General features: G+C 33.0%; 1 protein-coding gene across 1 annotated transcript in view; it reads left to right on the top strand.

Moving 5' to 3' along the window:
- Window positions 1-22353, top strand: part of LOC143640001 (uncharacterized) — a 141157-nt gene that overhangs the window by 76477 nt on the left and 42327 nt on the right. Inside the window, 5 exon segments of the mRNA XM_077107990.1 lie at window positions 6912-7019; window positions 12994-13101; window positions 14002-14055; window positions 17439-17492; window positions 18019-18126. Of these exon segments, the coding sequence (XP_076964105.1) occupies window positions 6912-7019; window positions 12994-13101; window positions 14002-14055; window positions 17439-17492; window positions 18019-18126 (432 nt within the window).

The raw sequence follows: 22353 nt of genomic DNA, 5'->3' as shown, positions 1-22353 counted from the left end.
ATATGGTACTTTTTATGATAAAGCATACCCTCTTGTGGCCATAACATTGTGGCCCAGGTTGATCTCAGTAAGCCATTCTCACATTCAGCTAGGGATGAGAGACAGGTAGAGACAGGGTTGGAGACCAATGACCAAAGGTTGCATAACTGCATGACTTTGACCATTCAGAATTTATGCTTTAATTTCTAATAATGTTTGATATCTCATCTAAATTTTTGGCCTGTGTGATCTAAAATATATCATTTGAAGAGTAGAATTATATCATACTAGTCTTGCCTTGAAGGTCAATTTGGCCTTTAAATTGACCTACTTGAATAGCTCTGTATTACAAGAACCTCTTATAGAAGCATCTTATGTTTATGCTTCTATTCTCCCCATAGTAGATACATGCTAAGTGAATGCTAATGAGATCATTTGTCTGTTTATCAGTTTCATTTACTTTACAGATGCTCCTCAGAATATGAAATACACATATAAAATAACTGATAAAATATCTATGCTATAAGCATTTGAAAAACAGCCCCTGTTTTCACTGCCCCAAGAATGTAGAATGATGTTATTGTTGCTTGTTTTGTTGTCATTGTGAGGAAGAAAAGACTGAAAATTTAGAGAGGAGGTTGCAGAAGGAGCTAAAACTAACAATCTACTTAAAAAAGGAACTAAATATAGATATTTAAATTCCTCTTTTTTGAAAGCATGATCAATTTTTATTTGAAAATGAGAAAAAAAATCCTAAGTTTTCCATAGTGGTTATTATTGAGTACTCAAATATAATGATACTGTCATTATAATATGTGTAATTCAATACATATTAAATTATTGCCTTTACAAAAGGTTTTTGAAAATATATTTCAGGTTTACAACATGATGTTATGGGATACATTTAAATAGTGAAATTATTACTATAATAAATCCAGTAACTTTCTATCACAGTTACTTTTTTATGACAAGAGCAGCTGAAATCTACTTATTCATCCTCAATGCATAGTACAGTGCCCTTTTATTAACTTGAGTCCTCATGCTGGGCAGTAGATCTCTTCACTTGTATATCTTACATATTTCCTATTAGCTCCTGTATGAAAATGCCACATCATAAAAATAGTGCAGATATTTAGACCTTAGCAAGGTCATGTAAATAGAACTTTTAAATTGTCATGTGTCCATTGGTATTTATATCACAAATTAGGAAACTGATATTTCTCTAGATTTTAACCTTTCTTGAAAATTCTTTCCAGTTCAATACTTTTAATATATAAAATAATCATTATCGCTCTAGGGGCAAACACAAAAACAGTTTAATGCTGTGTGGAGAAAGTTCTTCCTCCCCCACCTTACTTTAACAATACCATATTATTTCTTGGATCTTAGTTATCTCTTCTATAAAATTTTACATATACAATTATTTGAGATTATATAATTATTTAAAAATATATAGATGCTTATGTATAGTTTTCCAACATCTGTTGCATTCATACTTTAAGACAAGAATTGTTCAAAGAATTTCAGGTGTTATCAACATATTAAATATCACACAAGCCTCATGATAGGATGTGTCCCTAATTTATTGGTTAGCAAATGACTTTTAGAGAATTTGCTCAAGATCAGAAAGTATGTGCTCTGACTCTGGAACAGAAAAGATTGCACATTCAATTGATACACTTACTTAGGGCCTGCTGTATTCCAAGTGCTCTACTCCAAGTGCTGGAATCATTGACAGAAATACGCAGAAATTTCTACCTTTGTGGTTCTGATCATTGTGACTTTAACCTGTATTTAAATCTAAATATACATCTTAGACATAATTTTTCATTTATTGCACAGTTGTAAGGCTTCTTATAACTGTACAGCAATGCAAAAATTTTATCATTATACATGTCTACTCTTTATGAAACATAATTCATTTACAGTGCAGGTTTCTCAAGGGCTGGTGGTACCTATTGTAATATATTTTGTATCTCCAGTAAGTGTCACTAGAGAGTGGATCCTCAGTATGTTTTTTATTGAATATGTAAACTGGACCCTCTTTTAATATTGGATTTAAACTTCAATTTATAAAAAGAGACAGAACTTCTTCAGTGGTTCAATTGAGATTAAAGGATTCATAAGTCTTATTCTTTTAAAGTTGGCTTGTGAATATTTAAGATTTGCAAATTTTCTATGTATCACTTGCTTAATCAGTAGGTACCATCAGAGATTTTCACTTTTCATTTATTTATGTATAAAATAAAATCACTGCAGAGCATGCTGTTATTACAAATATCTAGGCTTATAGAATATTTGAAATAACTAGTAGGAAAGGAAATTGAAATTGTACTTTGGGTCACAAATATACATTTTAAAAGTCTCTTCTTGTTTTCATCATTTGTTTCAAAGTTTATGAGCTGTGACAAGATCATGAACAATATTTTAACCACAAAGAGGTAATATATTTTTGTTATTAATTTTAATGCAGGTTTCACAGAAAGATGGTAATCTGAAATTTAATCTTATGAATGCTTCAAGGGAGAAATTAAAATAGTTATGCTTTGTAATAAAAGCATAAAATATCTACAAACTATACAAACTTGCATAGATTCAAATCGGCATTTCAACTATACTTGAGACACATTAATACAATTATTTGAAATAGCTTGATTAACCTTAAATATTAAAGATACCTCATTGTTAATTTAATATGCATTCTTTTTTAAAGAAAGAGCCATAAATTATTTCCTTGTGACATATCAATCATAATGCATCAAGTTAAGGCAGCATGTATTTCTTTTAATTCCAGTACCACATCTTTTTAGGGAAAACACACAATCAACTCTGTTATTCTGCAAGTTTTTAAATTTCTGTTGATTAGCAAGAGAGCTTTTTAAAAAAATCTAGCAGGTGAGCTTTTATAAAAATATAAATGCATATCACTGATTTAATTATGTTCCATATTTATTGCTATTGTTTCTATTATTTAATGTACATAGTACATATTTTACTTTTTGGTAATATCAAAGAAGAGAGTGGGGATATTTTTTAAAAGGAAATTTAGTGTCGAGTGCTATGCTGATTTATTTAGAAAATAATTGTAGCAAAACTGAAATACTATATGTAAGGAATACTTAAAAGTATTTTTCTCTTCTAATTCTTAGGGAAATACTGTTTTTTGGTTAAAAGGTTTTTTACTTGTGACTAAAGAATGGCTGGAATTTTTTTGATAGTAAAGGAAAATACCAAGACTTCTCACATCAGGAGATAGTGTAACCAAATATTCAGAGATAAATTGGACATACTGTGTAAGTAACAGTGAGATGTGTAATACTAGAAAAAAATACTTTTCACCTGGAATTCTAAAACATAAAGTAAAAACACTCTTAAGTATTTGTGTATGAATGTTTTTATGGAAAGATCAGGATGAATATACTCTGAAGAAGGTGTATTTACTCAAGTAATTTTAAACTCAACATCAATAAGAGAAAGATTTAATTTTTCAGATCAGGGCAGCAATGTGATAAAAGAGCCTCATGTTGTCTTAGGTAAAAGGTTTGTTGAGTAGTTAGCCAAGCTGAAAATAGTTCCTTGGTGGTCTTGAAAATGGAGAAGAACTATTTGGGTAAAGGAAAGCACTTTTATCCATTGAAAGTGTTTATAACCAATTTGAACTTTAAGGAAGAAGTGGCCTTAAATGGCTCTATTTCTTCTACTTATCAAAATTTAACACAATACGTACGGGTTATATGGGTACAAAGAGAATCAGGGAAAAAAATGCTCCCCATTTATAAAGTCCTTAGTAGGTTATTTTGAATTATACATGACAATAGGATTCATGTTGACATAATTATAAAAGCATGAGATATAATTCACTCTAATTCAGTCCCTAATACTTCCTCTTTCACTTTCCTCCTTCCTCCCCTGTTCCCTTCCCTCTACTGGTCTTTCTGCTACTTACTTAGTGTCTTGTGGATGTACATGGTGATGAGATTCACTGTGGTATGCTAAAATACCTTACATATGAAAAGTACTTTGCACAGTTATTGTTACATTTTAGGCTTGAAAATCAGAAAATAGCAAATTTTCTTTACACAATCATCTTCTTTCTAGTAATCCTCTTTATCTTTCCATTCTCACAGTTGTCCACCCCCATAGCCTGTGGTGATACCATAAAACAACAGAAATGAGAGAAAATAATATTTATTGGATTACTTGGGTAGACTTTCAACATTGGGGTTTAGACAGGATTAAAAACCTAATGATTTTATGCCTTGATTTATCAGAACTGCATCTCTTTTTCTATAATCAATTACAAATAAAATATCTCATCACTTATATAGGATGCATATTTTCTCTTTGAAAAAACAATGGGTGTTAATCCTTTCCTGAGGTTTACAAGTGGAATATTAAAATAAAAGATGTCATACCTTGTAGGTACATTGATCAGTTTTTATGATAGTGAGAATTTATCTTAAGGGGTTGTCAATTGTAACCTGAATGAAACAGAATAACCCTTGTTGCATTATATATTGTATTTTGTTGATGTATTTCTATTACCAACAAAGGAGTATATTACCAACAAAGGAGTATTTTTATTACTGAAACCTTTCTCTCATTTTATTAATTCAGGGAATATCTGTGCATCTCACTGCTCCTCCCAATTCCTCCCTTTTCCCTCTCTCTGTTTGGTTTCCCCTCTAATAATTAGCAGCATATCTTTGAGCTATTTTTCATTTAGAGGTGCACTTCTTGACACTGAAACACTCCAAAGACTCTGCCATCATTATTTCTCTTCTGCACTGGCCTCTGCAGTCACTCATCAGAACTGTGCCACTTGACTTAACAGATAAGCCACTTCTACAAAAAATTATTTTATTATTATGAAATTAAAATAATATAGATTGATAGCACTTCAGAAGTTTATTACTTGAAAAATGCTAACTTATGTTTTACCTTGTAACTGTGTATGCATTTTTAGTATTTGGGATACTTGATTGGTAAATATGTACTATTTACACAATTTTTTCATTATTATGCAATATGAAGACTATTTTCTAGATTTGTCTTTGTACATGTACTTAGAGCTCAGAAATGTCATTATTTATTTAAGTCCACATCAATTTCATAATTTCTTTAACCATAGTTTGCAAAGTTTCTCCAATTATTTCTGCATCCCCGTGTTTAAGTTACTCCATAGTAATGATAGTGGTTCAATTAGTCATAAATCAACAGAAATGAGAGAAAATAATATTTCATGGATTACTCTATCTCCTATAAATCTGTATCCCTTTCATTTATTTTATTTAATTGTTATATTCAGACAACTGGCTAGATAAAAGTACTGTATGTAGCTTGTGAATTTATTTAGAAAAATAAAGTCAGGAAATTAAGAAGTAAATTTACTTGTAATCTTTTTGTAATCAATGAGGACTTGGTGAAATTGAGTGGGTGCTGAATTTAAGGACATTCCCCAATAATGGTCCTTGGAAATTATTGATGTCCTCATCAGAGAGCAGCAGTGTGTGTGTGTGGGGGGGTCCTATGGAGAGAGCACTGAACAGAGTCCAATGTCGGAGTTCCCTCAACAACTATGTAATCATGAGGAACTCTTGGAGCCTCAGGTTCTTCATCTTTAAAGCTCAGATGCTGCCATTGCAGGATCAGTTCCCTCAGATTTTGGAGAGAATAAAATGACAAAGTGAAACAAAATAATTTGTAAATTTTAAAGCATATGGAAATATGAATCATTGGTTACTATTTTCGTTATTGCCATCTGTAATTAATTACTTATATAATAAAATATAAATTAGAATAAATTCAGTAATTCAAATTTATATAATAGAATGATTTCCACAGTAGGGGAAGTATAGCACTAACAAATAAGTGTTAAATAATGTTTTTTCAGGTTTTATAAATAATTGATTATGAATTTTAAAATGAAATTATAAAAAGATACTAATTATTAGGTAAAGGTACTATATTATCTCATGGAACGAATGAGCCCATTTCCCCATTTTATTCAATTATAAAATAAGATGATAAATTATAACAATCACCCATCTAAGAATCTCATCCAAAGGTAAAATACTATTTATATTAAATAAAAATAAAAATAGAAAGTATATAATACTTAAGCTTTACATAACTTAGTAAATATTTTTAAATTTCTTTTATCCTTCACTACTTAATTTTTTCATAAATTGTTGAAACAGAATATGAAAACTATAAGGTTATTTTTAAAAAATTTTACATATGAGATATTTTTCAAAGCAAATTAGTTTTAAAAAATGTGGTATCTTTCTTAGTCAGTTTCACAAACCTAATCAGATGTGAATTAATAAGACCCAATGTTTTCTAGAGAATTCTATAATAAGTTTAAGGCCTTCTTCTCCAGGAAAAAATTGTAAACTTTGGTATAGTGATTATCAAACTTTTCTATGTAAAAGTTGTACTTGAAAATATTTTATGACATTTTTTGAAGGCAATTTTTAGAATTAGAAATTCTAATTTAGCAAGTTTGGAGTGAAATTCTAAAATCACTTCAAGAAATAATAGTGTAAGGAGTGGATTCTGCCAATTTTTTATAATATACACAAAGAAAGCTTATGAGAGATTAGATTGGATAGATATTTTATAGAGCATTGTACACAATTGCAAACACAAATTTAAAAAGCTAACATCCATAAAACAGTGAATACATATATAATTTTGAAGTGGTTGTTTATCTCATTAGTCTTTCCTAAAGTCAACAACTGAATATTGGAACAAGAAATTAGTCTCCTGAATAGTGGATTCAGCTGTTCATATTTGAGATCTTAAAATTTTCTAAAAGTTCTTTTTATATTTTTTACTGGACTGTAAAATGCCATTGTTACCTAAGTGACTTAAGGCAGTAATATTTTTATTTCCATTAATAACAAAATAATTATTTTCCTCTGTTCTAGGGCTCACCAGGAGAACGTGGATCAGCCGGTACTGCTGGCCCAATTGGTTTGCCAGGGTGTCTGGGACCCCACGGGCCCCCTGGTCCAGCTGGAGAAAAGGGTGCTCCTGTAAGTAATGTTGAGGAAAAAATACATTAAAATACTACCTTGCACAAGTTATTACTTTTTATTCAAGAATATTAGCTCTTTCTACCTGACTGTACTCTTCCTGTATATGTGCCTGGCATATCAAGACACCTCCTTTTATATTTATAATAGAGGAAATTTCAAATTCAATTAAATGAGGTGACATTTTCCCACACTTTATGAAACCCTAATATCTGTGAGTGAGTTGGATATTATTAAGTAAAAATCTTCTCATTTCGCTCCTTTTTAAAAACAAAATTGGGAGTTTTGATTAAAACTAAACCTTGCTGCTTTTTATTAGAAAAGTGTGAACTTTTCACACCTGTTATGATACAACTTCAGTTTCAGTCATTTCTATAATCCATAAATGAATCCCATAGAAAGTGGCTGTATATTTGTAATTTGAGTTTTGATCTCAACTGAGTGAGATACGAGAACTCTGACCAATTATTCAGGGTATATTTATGGTTTTAAAATTTGATATTTTAGTGATGAAGGACTTGTGATTTAATTTATGTTTTTTTTTAATTTCTACTTTACTTTTTTCCAGCTTTTGATTTAATCATATTTTTTTTGAAAGAGCATTCTCATTTTCAAGATTAAAATACAGCCTATTTCAGTAAATGTAGATGAAGGTGCTGGCTAAGATCTCTCAAAATATAAGTTTAATGCATTTGTATGCCTGTAAGTCTCGACATCCACAATTCAATTATAGTTAATCCTCAGCTCTAGCAAATATATTGCATTTATTGTCCACATATTTTCTCTCATTACTCTGTGATATCATTCAGAGTTTCTGACTAGGTGCTGCTGTAAGATAATATCACAGACTGGGGAGTTCATAATGAACAGAATTTGGATAGCTTCATGGTTCTACAGGCTGGGAAGCGCAAGATCAAGGGGCCACATTTCACAAGAGCATCCATCCTACATCATCACACAACAAAGAGAGTTTGACAGAGAGTAAAGGGGGACTGAACTCCCTTTTATAGTAAACCTAACCCTGTGATAATGAATCCTCCCCTGTGACAACATTGACTCCTTCACTCCACCCTTATGACACAATTATCTCTTGTTGGGCCCTACCTTTCAACATGGTGGCACTAGGATCAGCTTTCCATCACATGCTTTATTGGCAAACATTTGAATCATAGCAGTTTCAAAATAAAGCAGTTTTTTTTCCCTTTCTCTTTTGCTTTGCTTTCCTCTTATTTCCTTTTCATTCTTTATTTTCTTTCATCCATTCATTTATTCATTCATTCGTTTCTTCCTTCCTTTTTTATTTTGATCCCTGTAATCCAGAATAATAAAAAACAGAAACATTTAATAACACCTGTGTTTAGAATTATGGGGTGGCAGAAAAAGCTTTTCTAATATATGCTGAGAAATTTTCTTTAAGCCTTACATTTTAGAATTGTCTCTGCATGGAGGAGATAAAAAAAGAAACAGATTCAAGCCCTTTGATAAAAGTTCATTGAGAAATCTAGGTCACACATATCTTGGCATAATACAGTAAAGAATGCAGCTTTGGGATGTTCATTCCATTTTCTTTTATTCAACAAATACCTATTGAGAAAAACTAACCACTAGACACTGTGTTAGGTAGTATTTTTTTTTTTTCAGGGAGGTGTCTGTTTAGGGATAGTAACAGAAAGTAATTCCAAAATGTTAGGTAAAAGGACCCATAAATATTCATGCAAACATGCAAAAAACTAGTAAAAAATGTTGGAAATATTGACCAAAAGGTTAAATGCATCCCTTATATTCCTTCCTTTTTCCAAATATAAGTTTTGTTTTTTAACTACCACTCAGTGACTTTTGTTATAAAAATGTTATGTAATTATCAGTAGGTGTAGACTTTCATGACAAAATGACAACATGGGTGATATAGAAGTCAAGCACATTCCCACTCACCCAGCATCTTGGAAAGGAAGAAGTGGAAAACAAGAGCCATGCATATCCACATGACCCACTTGGTAATAACTATGTCCCAATCAGTATCCCTTAATTATCAGATTAGAAACTCACTCAGGTGGGCTAGAGAATGGTGCTAAAAACCTCTTTCAACTTACTGCATTGGTAGAAATATTTTGATAGGGATACTGATCCTTAGACCTATAACTGCATTGGGAGGTTATTACACATAAGAATACAGATAGGAAACTGAATTGTTTGTCTTCGCGAAAACCAGCTGTAGAAATAAAGGGAAGCTAAATTTAAAACACAGTGAAGTTACTGCATTAACAATAAATGAATTATATCCTCGGAGTTAGAAGTTTTGGAAAAAATTGCTCCAAGTACTTATTACAGTATCAAGCATATATATATATATGAAATTGCAGAGAAAAGGGTAAGGGCCAGGACTGTAAATCTATGACCCATTTAGAATAAGAGCAATATTTAAAACCATAATATTAGATTACCTTATGAGGCAATGTTAAGAGAGAATAACAGAGAATTCATTCTATGGAGAATAATAATGGATGTTAGTTGTAAAAGGATTCAGTAAGAGATAGAGTAAAACATCCATGAGTGATAAGAAAAAAAAATGTGTGTATACATATCTCCAGAGGCATGCCATCAAATAGGCCCTGAGAGAAGAGTTTCTTTTTGTTCAGTGCTTTAAAAGGTAAAGAATACTGAAAATAAAAAGAGCAAACAGAGGTACTGGGATTTGACCCATTGGACATTATGACCTTATTGTAAATGCGGTGGAGTTCAAGGAGAAAGTGGATTCAAGAGACTTGGAGTCAGTGCATGTGGATCACCTCAAGAAAGCTATGTAGCAATATGTAGGGTGAGCAGCAAATAGAAGTATTAGTAGGACTGAATGCATTGCCTCCTCTTGTTATTGTTTTGTACACACATTTACCTCCTTCACTAGTAATAAGAAAAGAGTCAACTTAAAATTTAGGAAATTGAAGAAGTCAGAACAGAAAAAGACTACCAGCCTAAAGCTGATCAGAACTGGGATGTGCATTCATCTCTATCATTTATTTAATTCATGATTTCTGCCTAACATTAGAACTTCTTGGCCACAGGAAATCAAAGAGCTGAAACTCCAAACCTTGGTTCTTGTGTTCCAATGAAAGAAAATTTAAAGTCGGACACCAAAAATCATCAAGAGAAATTTATTATATGTGAAAGTAAAGTAGAAGCATAGTGAGGCTTAAAAGCAGAGAGCACTCTCAAAAGAGAGAGTAGGCTGTTTTCAAGCAGAGAATGACAATGGAGACAACCTTGTCTCCAAGTTTATTACTGATAGATGTTTACCAGGATAACTGGGGACCACCTTCTCTACTCTTTGCTAATCAGGCATTCAATCCCTCCTTCACATTGGGAGGTGGAGTTTGTGACCTTAGTTGGTTTTCTCCGGAACTGTCATGGTGGCCATCCTATTTAGGGGGGCTTCATCTACAAGTCAATCCCATGTTAATGTGGGCACTGGGGTCAATAGCTGGTCAGAAGTTACCTTATTGTGTCTTCACTGTTAAAAGAATATTCCTTGCAGAGAGTTAAAGACACTTAGAGCCATAATTCCTAGCTTCACATCAATATCAATGGAGTCTGTCAAGAGTTAGTCCCATTAATCCATATGTTTTGATGTATTTTCCCATTAGGTCCTTTGTTTTTGCTTATTTTTTTTTAATGAATTAACTTTGCTTTCTTCTCTAATTTGGAAGCAGTTTAAAAAACCCTAACGTAATTTAAAGAACACTTGTGACCTTGCCTGCATTTCACTGCTCATTGCTAGCTACTATCTAACACTGTTTCCTCATTTCTGAAAAGAAGATAATCACAGTATTTTGTGAGGATTAGGTGAAATTATTGTTTTAAAGCATTTTCCAGAAATTGATATGTTTTTAGTAAATAATCATCATTATTTACACCAGAACTTTTATAGAGCAGAATGAAATAATGATCTCAAAATACATACATAAATTAACATTTGAGTAAGTAGAGATGGATTTTTCAAATTGTGATTAAAGTTGAGGATGTGCATATAGGTTAAATATAAGACCAGGCCAATTACAGGGCCTGAAGGAGTGCAACTCACTGTCGGTTTTTAAGGTAAGATTTAGTATTTAATGTAACCAGAGGGGTATTAGTGGTGAAATAAATACTGACTCTTAAGGATAAATGGATGATCAAGTAGTTGTGTAGGTGTCAGTCTAAGAGATGCATAAGGAGGAGAAGTGATGTCATTATGAGGAACTGTGAGTGGAAAATCTAAATTTAGAGTGCCATAGATTGCGGAAGGATTTTTCTCAACTTCACACAGACCAGGAACAGAAGAAATAGATACCAAGTGACTCCAGGCTGGAAATTACATGTGCTATCATGAAGGCAGATGAGGATTAATTCATCTTAATTTGCAGTTGCCCTTGTACAAAACAATTAACTTTACGAGTTAAAGTTAGCAGGGGAATCCAAATTAAAAGGAAATATCTAACTTGGCTTTTGAGTGTGAAGTAGTGAAGTTTAGTAAAAGCAACACAGCACATTTTATGAGTATAGATAGGTTTGAACTATAATATATTATTGAGGGATTTTTTTAAAAAAAGTCTTCAGAATGATGTGAGAAGTATGTTCTATAATAAGTTTGTCACACATTTTGAAAACAAAAACATATTTAAAAAGTATCAACAAGTTACCTTTGTTTAATAGTTATTTTATTTAGGTTGGCATTAATTAATTAATTAGATATGGTTGCATCAGAAGTAGAAGCCACCAGTAAGCTTGGTCTTTCTCTTAGGAACAGCAACAAGTAATTGACCTAAGAAATTATGTAATATGATCTGATTCTCTGGTTACAATGTAGAGCATGGTTTGAATGGAAGTAAAAATGAATGTAGGGGAAAGCAGTGAGTTATTTCAGTAATTTAGACCAAGGACATTGGTACTTAGAATTCAAGAGTCAGTGACAGAGATAAAATGGAGAATAGATAACTAGGAGGGCTGGTAGTACAGCTCAATGGTATAGTGTTTGCTAACATGCAAGGCACCAAGTTTGATCCCCAGCACTGGGTGGGACTAACTGGGAGACAAAGCAGATAAAAGTCAGTATAAAGGGCAAGAGATGGATGGTGGGGGAAGTTTGGAGAGGTGGGCAATGTGAAGGCTGGACCTAATAACCTGTAGATGGCCAGCTGGTATAAAAAAAGAAAAGGGAATCACTGAATACAATTGAGAATACAGTGTTATTCAAAACCTATGAAAGTTTGACTCTTAGGAAGTAAAATATTTTAAATTCTGAAAGGATGTTTTCTGGAAAGCAGAGGTAGGTTTTATTATTAAGAATTTTTTTTAAATTACACATTGTATGTAAATAAATGCCCCTGTCAAAAACAAACAAAAATAAAAATAGGAAAAACTAACACCCTTGTCGTTTTGAATTAGGAAAAGTAGCAATGAATTAAAATACCAAAATCCAGAAAATCCATGACAGGTGTGTTAAAATAGGAAAGAGTTACATCTAAAGCCTATTGTGAAGTTGGACATAGAAGGAAGTGGATTTTATGATTTTTTTTAAAGCCTTATATCTTCTGTATAGCTACTTCAGTGACACTAAAGAGGAGTTGAGGTTCAGCAAGTTTTCACAAACATCAGGCATCGGATCCTACTTGCCAGTACTTACTTAGAACCTATGTGTCTGAGAGAAAAATTTCTCAGTTGAATCATAATTACTTCTGTGGACCATTGCTTAGATTCATAAATAATTTAAAAGACTTAGTCATAAAATGATATAGGGATCTTTTATGTATGTTATCATTTGCTGCTTGAATTTTTTTTTTCCTTAGAAACATTAAACAATTTCCTTGTCAAGTATAGGAACTAGGTTATATCTAGATTATATATATATATAAATTGTAGCTGCACTTAAAAATTGTAGCATAAAGCTAGTTGTTAGGTTTGTTAACAACAAATTAATGATCTGTTTGATTTTTCAATACAGGGAGAAAAAGGTCCCCAAGGCCCTGCAGGGAGAGATGGAGTACAGGGCCCCGTGGGTCTCCCAGGACCTGCTGGTCCTGCTGGCTCCCCTGGTGAAGATGGAGACAAGGTCAGTGTCCAATATTTTATACAACGTGTTTGAAAGGTTAATTTTTTTCTCAAATGTTTTATAATTAGTCTAAGATTGGATGACAGGTGGAAGGTGATCTTTATCAAACTTTACCATACCTTCCACATGTTGGAAAGTTTTATTTTAGAGGTTGAAAGCTAGTATATCTTCCATAAAACAGTATGTGGGATACAAATAGGAAAATGAAATAAGAGGAAAGTGACAGTAAGTAAAAATAGTAGATGCCAACTAATATTTATCTTAAAAAATTTTTCTGAAATGAATGTAAAATAAAAATAAATACCTGCATATATTTAGCACTTGCATCTTAGATATTATATAATAAGACTTAAGAATGAGTTACATACTGAATTGACAATTATATGCTCTCTTACTAATATAAGTATATAATATATAAGTAAAGACTTTAAGCATTTTATTCCAAATGCAAAGTTGTGTTTGAATTTAATAAATTTTCTAATATTATTCTAAAATGCTATAGAAAATTTGTGAAACAGCACATATTCAAAATGTGCATTATCTTACTATTTGAAAAACTATGAGAAAAGCACTTTTTGATTAATGTAGGGTTATTTGTCTCTACAACAATGTGTTCCCATTATCATTTTACAGTGGGATATTTGAGACAAAATCAATTTTTTAAATTCTAAATCCAGTTGCAATATTTCTCCATGTTAATCTGACTTTTTGTCTGTATGTTTGTCAAAACTACAAAGCTAAACACACAGATCCCAGGATTATACATCTTAAAACAGTGATGTTAAATGCTAACATGGAATTGTGTTAAAGATAAAATGTAATAATTCAATGATAATGATAACAATGCAACGCAAGTTACCATGTTACAAATAAACTTTCACTTAACTCTGTCAAATATAGGGTGAAATTGGTGAACCAGGACAGAAAGGCAGCAAGGGGGACAAAGGAGAAAACGTGAGTTTCCAGCTGCTTATTTCCAGCGTCATTCATTTAACAGCTTTTACTGTTTACCATGGATAGTTTCCCATAATACTACTTACTTACCTAGCCAAATGTTTATAATATCAATACTTTATTACCTTTGTGTTATATCATTCCATAATGCTGTACATTTCTGTGAGGTCTTCTGCTTATGTCATTAAGTCCAGTATGATATTTGTAGGTTATTTTTAAACTCCACTCTAGCAATGAAAGAGTACTGTAATGCAATAGCCAGCCTGCTTTTCCATGTGGGAAATACTATGCAAACATATGCCAAATTAAATACCATTCCTGTGGTCTTTACCTGTATATAAATTGATAAATCTGTTTCCATATATTCTAAGTGCTTATTTTGGAATATTTTTCTTAACAAATCTTGAAGCTGGTGAAAGAATTTCTTTTGTGTAGCCAAATGGTGTGTTCATTCTTGCCTCTCAGGCTTTTCTTACTCACTGTTTATATTTTGAATTATATTTTTTAAAATTTCCCTTCTTCTTAGATTAAGTAAGGTAAGTGATAATATCTCATGTACTTTCCCTCTGCATTTATTCATTAATTCATGCTCTTTAAAGAGCATCTACAGACATTTAGTTCTTATTTTCCTCTTTTTCTTTCTTTAAGTGTTCCATATTCTGCAATAAGAAGGCAAGGTGGGGAAGTACAAAGTAATGTTCTACATTTGTTATTTTTTCAACTAGTATAGAAGTTTACATAACATTCTAGAAATTATATTCCATTAAGCCATGACTCTGTCCTGTGACCTATTTATCATCCTGATGCTTTTCATGTTTCAGTTATTGCATACATTAAAACATAACTTCGAACAAAGTTTTTTTTTTTCTTTTTAGAATTGATTCTTAAACTGAATAGTCACCAAAATCCAGTGTGATGAATGGTCCTAACTAAAGAGAATAATTTGTATCAAAACAAGAAGCAGCTTTCAGATAATGCAATATTTAACCCATCGTTAGTCCTTCATGTATTTCTATATCAGGAGAACACAACCTTAGTGAGTGATGGGCAACATTGATATTCTGGATCTATGCTGTACAAGTATCACAGGAAATTGTGTATGGAAACCATATGCCTAAGTGTGAGGCAGTTGCTATTGGATATAAATTAAAAGTTCTATTTTAGTAAATTACCTTTTCTTAGGTTTTGTTTAGATTTCTTAAAGATAAGTAAATACAGTTTGTCTAATTAGAAAACCTTATGTGATTTCCAGAAGCCATGTTTGAAAGGTTTTATTTCCTCCTTAAAGCTATAATTAAATATGACTGGTTGACTATAAGCCAGAAGTTCTGAAAAATTTTTGTCTCAGGACCCTCGTAGATTTAAACACTTTTTAAGAATGCCAAAAAGCTGTGCTCCATGTGGATTATTATACTATGAATTAAACTGAGAAATTTTAAATACTTACAAATTGATTCATTAAAACTAAGAATGATAATCCCCAGGCAGTTTTAATGAAATATAGCTATATCCCCCCCCCCAAAAAAATATATAGTACAAAGAGTAGCGATGCCTCATATTTTGGGGGTCTAGATTAATAGAAGAAGCTATATCCTCAAATGTGCTTCTCACTGCAGTCTGTAATGATAGGTTGTTTTGGTTGAAATCCAGGCTCACATATATATGAAGTTGGAAAGGCAAGAGTGTTTTGAAATCTTTTTTCAGATGATGTGGGGTATTTTTGATTCTACCTCAACATTTAATAAATCGTAACTTTTCTTAAGGTCAATTGTGGTATGGAATTTGCTGTCAAATCAGTGAGCTCCTTATGCTATTACGTTTTTATTGGTCTACCTTGCATTTGAATGACTCTTTTCCTCATATATAATTTTATATCATCCTGCAATGATCATTTGAAAATTATTGGTTGACTAAGTAAGATCTTCAAAGTATTAACACGTTACTTTATTCAATATCAATAATATCAGAAAATGATTTCAGATTGGGCAGCAGAGAGGCCTGCAATGGCAGATATAAGATTTCAGAATTCTAATATTGCTTGAAAATTTCAATGTTATCTTTGATGCATTTATAAATATTGTCAGTCTTTTTTAATTCACAAACTTCCTTTATTTTCATCACATCTCTGCCAAATTCCCAAGTTAAATAATTACAATCTTACTGTTTGTCTTGTCTTTTAAGTAAAAATAGAATTCCATATAAAAAGTGCTGCCTCAGCATCAAATCAAACTACAGTCCAAGTGCCTTTTTGAAAGAGGCGTTGTACTTCAATATATAACAAAAGAACTTTTTCCTTCAGTTTGGTCCTATGAATATCAAAGGACATGTGCTATTTTTATGTGCTATTCCTGACAAAAGAAAGTCAATATTTAATAAAATGAAGGATGATTCATGCTTCATCAAGAACATAAACATCATTTTATGATGACAGAGTTCAGGACTATGAAAATATAGTTATTGCTTTTATAATTTGTAGCTATTGACATGATGATTGTTAAAGTCGTCAGCAATTTTATCATCATTAGTGCATCATTACTGCAAATGCCTAGACTGTATAAAAGATAACATCGTAGTAGTGTTTTTATATGAAGAATTTTGAACTGGAAGAAAACTCAAATGGTCTCAAATACCCTCAGTGGTTTGCAGACAACATTTTTGGAATCTTTGCTGTAAGCTATCTTCCCCAAAGGTGGTAACCATAGAATAAAATAGAATTCAATGACTCTTGATTGCCTTCATATCTTTTATAGAGCCTGACTAGTTTTAATGCAAGAAAATAAGATAACAAGGATATATCTATGCAAGTAAGGCTCATAATGCCTTTGGAATCTATTGTTCAAAATAAAGAGTCCAATATACTTGATATATAACACCAAGTTTGTGTGTGTGCTCATATTAGAAGTTTGAAATTTTCATGTATCTAAATTACATACTATCTCTAGGGAATCTTCAGAATTCTCATGTTCTGTTAGAAGATATTACATAGACAAATTTTTCATGTACTATTCCTGACCCATACATTTTCACTAAAGAAATCTGGTATTGTGAAAAAATTTTAATGTGAACCTTCGACTTGATGTATATTAGTGTACAAATCTATTTTTTACATATCTACCACATATAGATGAGAAGGCTTTCAGTAAGTGTCAATTTAAAATTGACTCCAAATATGAAATTATGGATCTCCAAGGAGTAAAATAAGCAGCAGTTGACAGTTCTAAAAGTGAAAATTTTCTGAGTAATGTTGCTGTTTGTCCAAAGGGTGTAGAGAGGTTTAATAGACCTTGATCCGTCAAAGGTTTTGCTTTTTTATTGCAAAGGTTTTGCTTTATATAGGATTTTCTGGCTACAGTTTTAAATTTACTGGTCTTTATCTCTCTCAGGGTCCTCCCGGTCCTCCAGGTCTTCAAGGACCAGTTGGTGCCCCAGGAATTGCTGTAAGTATTCCATTTTGTTCAACCAAGATCTCCTTCGTGAAATTTATGAAATGTCACATAACCCAATGATTTTTTTGTGTGGTAATGTTTTATTTGTATGTTTGACACTGACTCACAGTTAATTTTTGTATGGTAATAAGTTGTATTTGTATGTTTGATATCAGTCATGTTTAAATTATATTGCATAGCTAACCAAGCTTATCCTTAGAACAAGAAAACGTGACTTCCTTTCAACCTAGACTATAACTAGTTGAAAATAACTTAATATGTAATACATTTTTCACTGTTAAAAAGCTTTTGCTTCATTCGTATATATGATCAACTCACAATCAGCAGTACTCCAGAAACATGAAATGTTAGCAACATGAACAATGACATGTTTGTAGCGAATAGTGGGAATTTGGTTTACATTTTACTTTGGTTATTCTCAAATATATCAGCTTTGAACAAATTGCAATGGAGACATTTTATGACTCGTATCATAATGGTTTTCCAATTCATGATAATTTTCCTTGCTGCTCCCTAGGGAGGTGATGGAGAACCAGGTCCCAGAGGACAGCAGGGGATATTTGGGCAGAAAGGTGATGAGGGTTCAAGAGGTTTCCCTGGACCTCCTGGTCCCATAGGTCTTCAGGTAAGTGGTTCTCTAATTGTTTACTCCATCATTTCCACCTGGTTCTTATGTCAGGTTCACCTAGTGGAGGCAAGAAAAGCATCTTTCCTTGTTTCTATGTAAGAACAATATTTAACTATAATGGTTATTTTACTCACATTATATCTGAACTTCAACTGCCTTTTACCAAGTGTTCTTAATTTTTCTGAATATGTGTCAGCCGGATTCCTGTTTTTGCAGTACATTTAGCTCTTAGGCTAAATACCTCAGGTATTATAACACCCCTTTCTTCATTCCTATATTTTAAAAAAATCAACTACATATGTATAAGTCTGATAAGTAAGGTAAGACATTAGAATGGTTGTTTCCTGGGTCTTATAGCAGAAATTTTAATAATTCAGGTAACAACAAACATTCAGAAGTATTAAGAGAAATAGCACACTGCCAACAAATAGTAAGATAAACAATAATAGGTAGATTAATAGTAAACCAATTGAATTTTTTTAATTAAAATAATTTGTGTTTTATGAAGCATATCTGGGAAGGAAATATTATATTGCAAGACATTGTAGATGAGAAACTTTTATTTCTGTAGTATAGATCTTACAACTGGACTCTTCTTGGCCATCTCTATTCTGAGTATGATTCGCTTTCCACCTGATGTTCACTGATCCCTATAAACTTTGCAACCGTCTGGTCTTTTTCCCCTAACTTATTCTATACTTACTATTCTCTACATATCTAGTGATTCCTTGTAAGATTGTAAAGATGTTTTAAATGGAATTTAGGTAATGTGGATGTTGCTTGTGCTCAATTAGCAATATTAGAAATGATACATTAAGTAATCTGGCTTACCGTACCTTAGAATTTGTGAAGTCATAAAAAAGTATATGCAAGTGAAATTTGTATATATTTAATCATCTTTATTTTCCTAAATAAAATCGTAAAAGTATTGGATTTTGGTATTAAATAGCTTGTTATGTACATAATTGTACAAATTACATCTTGTCACATAATAATTTTAATGTAATTATTATGGTTAAAATAGGGGTTTTTTTACTCGTTAACATGATATTCTAATTATATGCTTCATTTTAATGACAAAATTTTTTTATGCTTGAAAAGTACAAAGCTTTACTTTCATATTTGTATTTGACATTTTTTTTTTGAGTAGAAATTAGAAGTTTATTAAAGGACAGCAGAAAAGACTTCTCCCGGAGGAAGAAGGGGACCCAAGAGGTGGGAATCCGTGGAAGGGCTGTTCTTTCCCCTTTTTATAGTTCTTTCAGTGATGGAATGTAGGTTGGAGGCCTACAGGTGGGCTTAATTATCACCTTTTGGGATGGGCTATCTTCAAGTCTGTTGGGGCTGTTTCCTGGGCTCCTTTAACATTTCTTTGAGGTGGACTTTGGCCTAGGGCCTTTTCAGGACTTCATTAACATTCCATGAGTTGTCCTGCGGTTTTCCCTGAGTCATTCCCAGCATGGCCTCCATTTTAGATTTCACTCGATATTAGACCCGGTTTACCTCACTACACTGACTACCTAACTTTAAATCTGGCTTCATTCCCCCCTCTAATTTGGGAACTCCTTACTGCTGTAAGGAAGGGGGGCGAAGAAAATCTCTCTGGCTTCTTCAGGCTGAAAAGGGACGGTGTGGGGCAAGCAGTTTGGAGTCCCCCTTTAAAAATCGGGTCTATCGAGTGGGTCCATGATAGAAGTCTGATTGAGAAGTAATAGACTGGAGGGCCATTTGAGTGATGAGTGGTCTAATTTAAATTGAGCCATTTGAATCACGTGAATCAAAGATATTTGGATCCATTTTTAAAATTTTTCATGAGCGCTCCTCATCTGTCAATTGGCATATCACTGCATGATATATGAACATACATACACACATACAGACATACTGACATACAACATGTAACACAAGTGTAACACAACACAATAGTAAAAGCCTTGTTGCTTTCTCAGGTGAAATCTCATTGCAATGTTTTAAAACTCCATAGTTGATCAAAAATAGAACTTATCAGAAAAATGTTAACTTGTCTGTAGGACCAAAATCATGAGCTCAAAAATAATACAAAAATCTAAGAAAAAGCAAAAGTCCTAGAAAAAAAATTGACCGGCCTGTAATTACTCTTTGGTTTAATCTAGTTTGAGTTCCCATAAAAAGACACTTTTACCCCCCTTTTTTTTTTCTTGGGTCTCAGATCTGTCTCCTACTGAGTGCTCCAGGCTTCTTCTATTTGCATATCAATTTAAGTCCTGGCTGAGGTCTGGAAGAAACTGGGAAAACTGGAATTTTGAGCACAAACCTCATTCCTAAGGCATTTTATCCATAAGTCACAATTTCCAGGTTTGGATGTTGAAAATTATGATACAAGTTTAAGATACAATTTATAAAATTTCATACCTTTACAACTTTCTACACTAGAAAAACGTGCTCACACAAAACTGAAAATAGGATCTTGCTTAATAATATAAAGCTACCATCAGAAGAGATCCCTTCAGGATCATTAAGCCACTTTCTTTGTTCTGAAGTTTCTAAAGTAGTATTAAGTTACATTAAATCACCTGAAAAAATTTTAAAAGAGAACTACACACTACCATGTATATCCAAAATTAAGCTTTAAAAATTTCCAAGACTGTTGCTATTCAATGTTATTTCAATAAGCCAGACCAACGTCCCAATCCAACATTTTCTTTTCCTGAATCTTACACACTAAGGGGAACAGATACCAAATCATAATTTACTATCCTTGCCCAAATTAATGCACTGGTACACCTAGTGAAATCTTTTCAGGCTACCCAGTTCAAAATTGATGAAAAAATAAGACTGAATGATTGGGAGTTACTTGCCAACTTGGAAGTAGAGTTCTTTTAATTTTCTATCCTAAGTATCTAAGTTCTCTGGCATGAATTATCTGAAATCAAACTAAACAATTACCTAACCCTAATTTTTAACTGCAAGATTGTGCAATGCTTCAAACTCATTTAGATACCAGATGTTACAATGAAACATCATCTTTTAGGCACACATTTAGCCTAGATTATCCCCAAGAAACAATCAGACAACTAGATAAGAAAATATCTCTCCAGGTTTTGAACTTCCATTTAATTATGACTCCTATCAGTGGCACCATAGATTTCCCCATGAGTGGACCAGATGTTTTCACATAGGGGCAACTATAGGTGTAAAATCAAGGGTCTCAGTGTGACTGACTTTACTGCATTCAGGTGGAGTAATCCTTACAGCGCAGGGAAGGAATGAGGAATTTCCCCAGAGCGAAGGTGGCTCTGGCAGCTGCTGGGAAATCCTCAGTCTCCCCTTTACTTATAGGATTAGCTCCTTTGGATAGACCCAATCCCAGGCAATCTGGCATATCTCCTAACTTTTCCAGTAGAGTCAGTTTTTATCTGCCTTAGGTCTTGAAGGGGGAAGAGGGTATGTACTTTGATCGGCTGAAATTTCTCTCTTGATTTTTTCTCAGTGAGTCCAAGATTTTCTCTCTTCATAGCAGATATCATAGCTAAGTCTACTTTACACTGTTGGCATAATTTAGGATTTTCCCTTAGAGCAACGAAAATCTGAACATACAGCACCTCACACCATTTCCTTTTTGTAAATTTTATCAAACTGTCCCAATTTTTCAATACGCAGGCTAGTGGTGCACCTGGCGTATTGGAGAGAGAGAAGCTCCCGTCTGAGTGAGAAGAAAACAGGACTCAGGCGCCCACGCTGCTGCGCCAGAGAAAACTGTTCTCATTAGGGACGTCTCCCTAGGTTTGAGCTTCCTAAACGGTCCAGAAAACCCGTCTCTCACCTTGCTTTGCCAAGGGGTTTCTGGTCCCCTTTAGCAAAGTGTTAGGGTCTCAGTTTGCCCTGTGCCAGAGACCCTGGGAGGATTCAGACATTAGGGCATTACTGTATCCTCCTGGCCACTAAAAACCCATTGGAAAAGAGAAACATGTTCTCTTTTGTTGCCTTTGCTCTGTAGACTAGCAGATTACCTGAGGAGTTGATTCTAAAAATGCCTCTCTAGCAGCTTAAAGAGAACACAGCCCATTTTAAACATTGGGCGGTAAAACAGACTATTGAAAGTTACCTATGCACCTTAGGGAACCTAGGCAGATTTTACTAATTATCTCATGCCTTTCTCAGTCTCAACCCGAATTGCTAACATTTCTGACCTGCAAAGGAAGGGGAGCATCCAGGAGGGATTGGATGCGGGGTTTGGAGTGTTGC

Source organism: Callospermophilus lateralis, unplaced genomic scaffold (assembly GCF_048772815.1).
Source record: "Callospermophilus lateralis isolate mCalLat2 unplaced genomic scaffold, mCalLat2.hap1 Scaffold_105, whole genome shotgun sequence".
In the NCBI taxonomy this organism is placed as follows: Eukaryota; Metazoa; Chordata; class Mammalia; order Rodentia; family Sciuridae; genus Callospermophilus; species Callospermophilus lateralis.
This window is presented reverse-complemented; position numbering and strand designations above follow the sequence as displayed.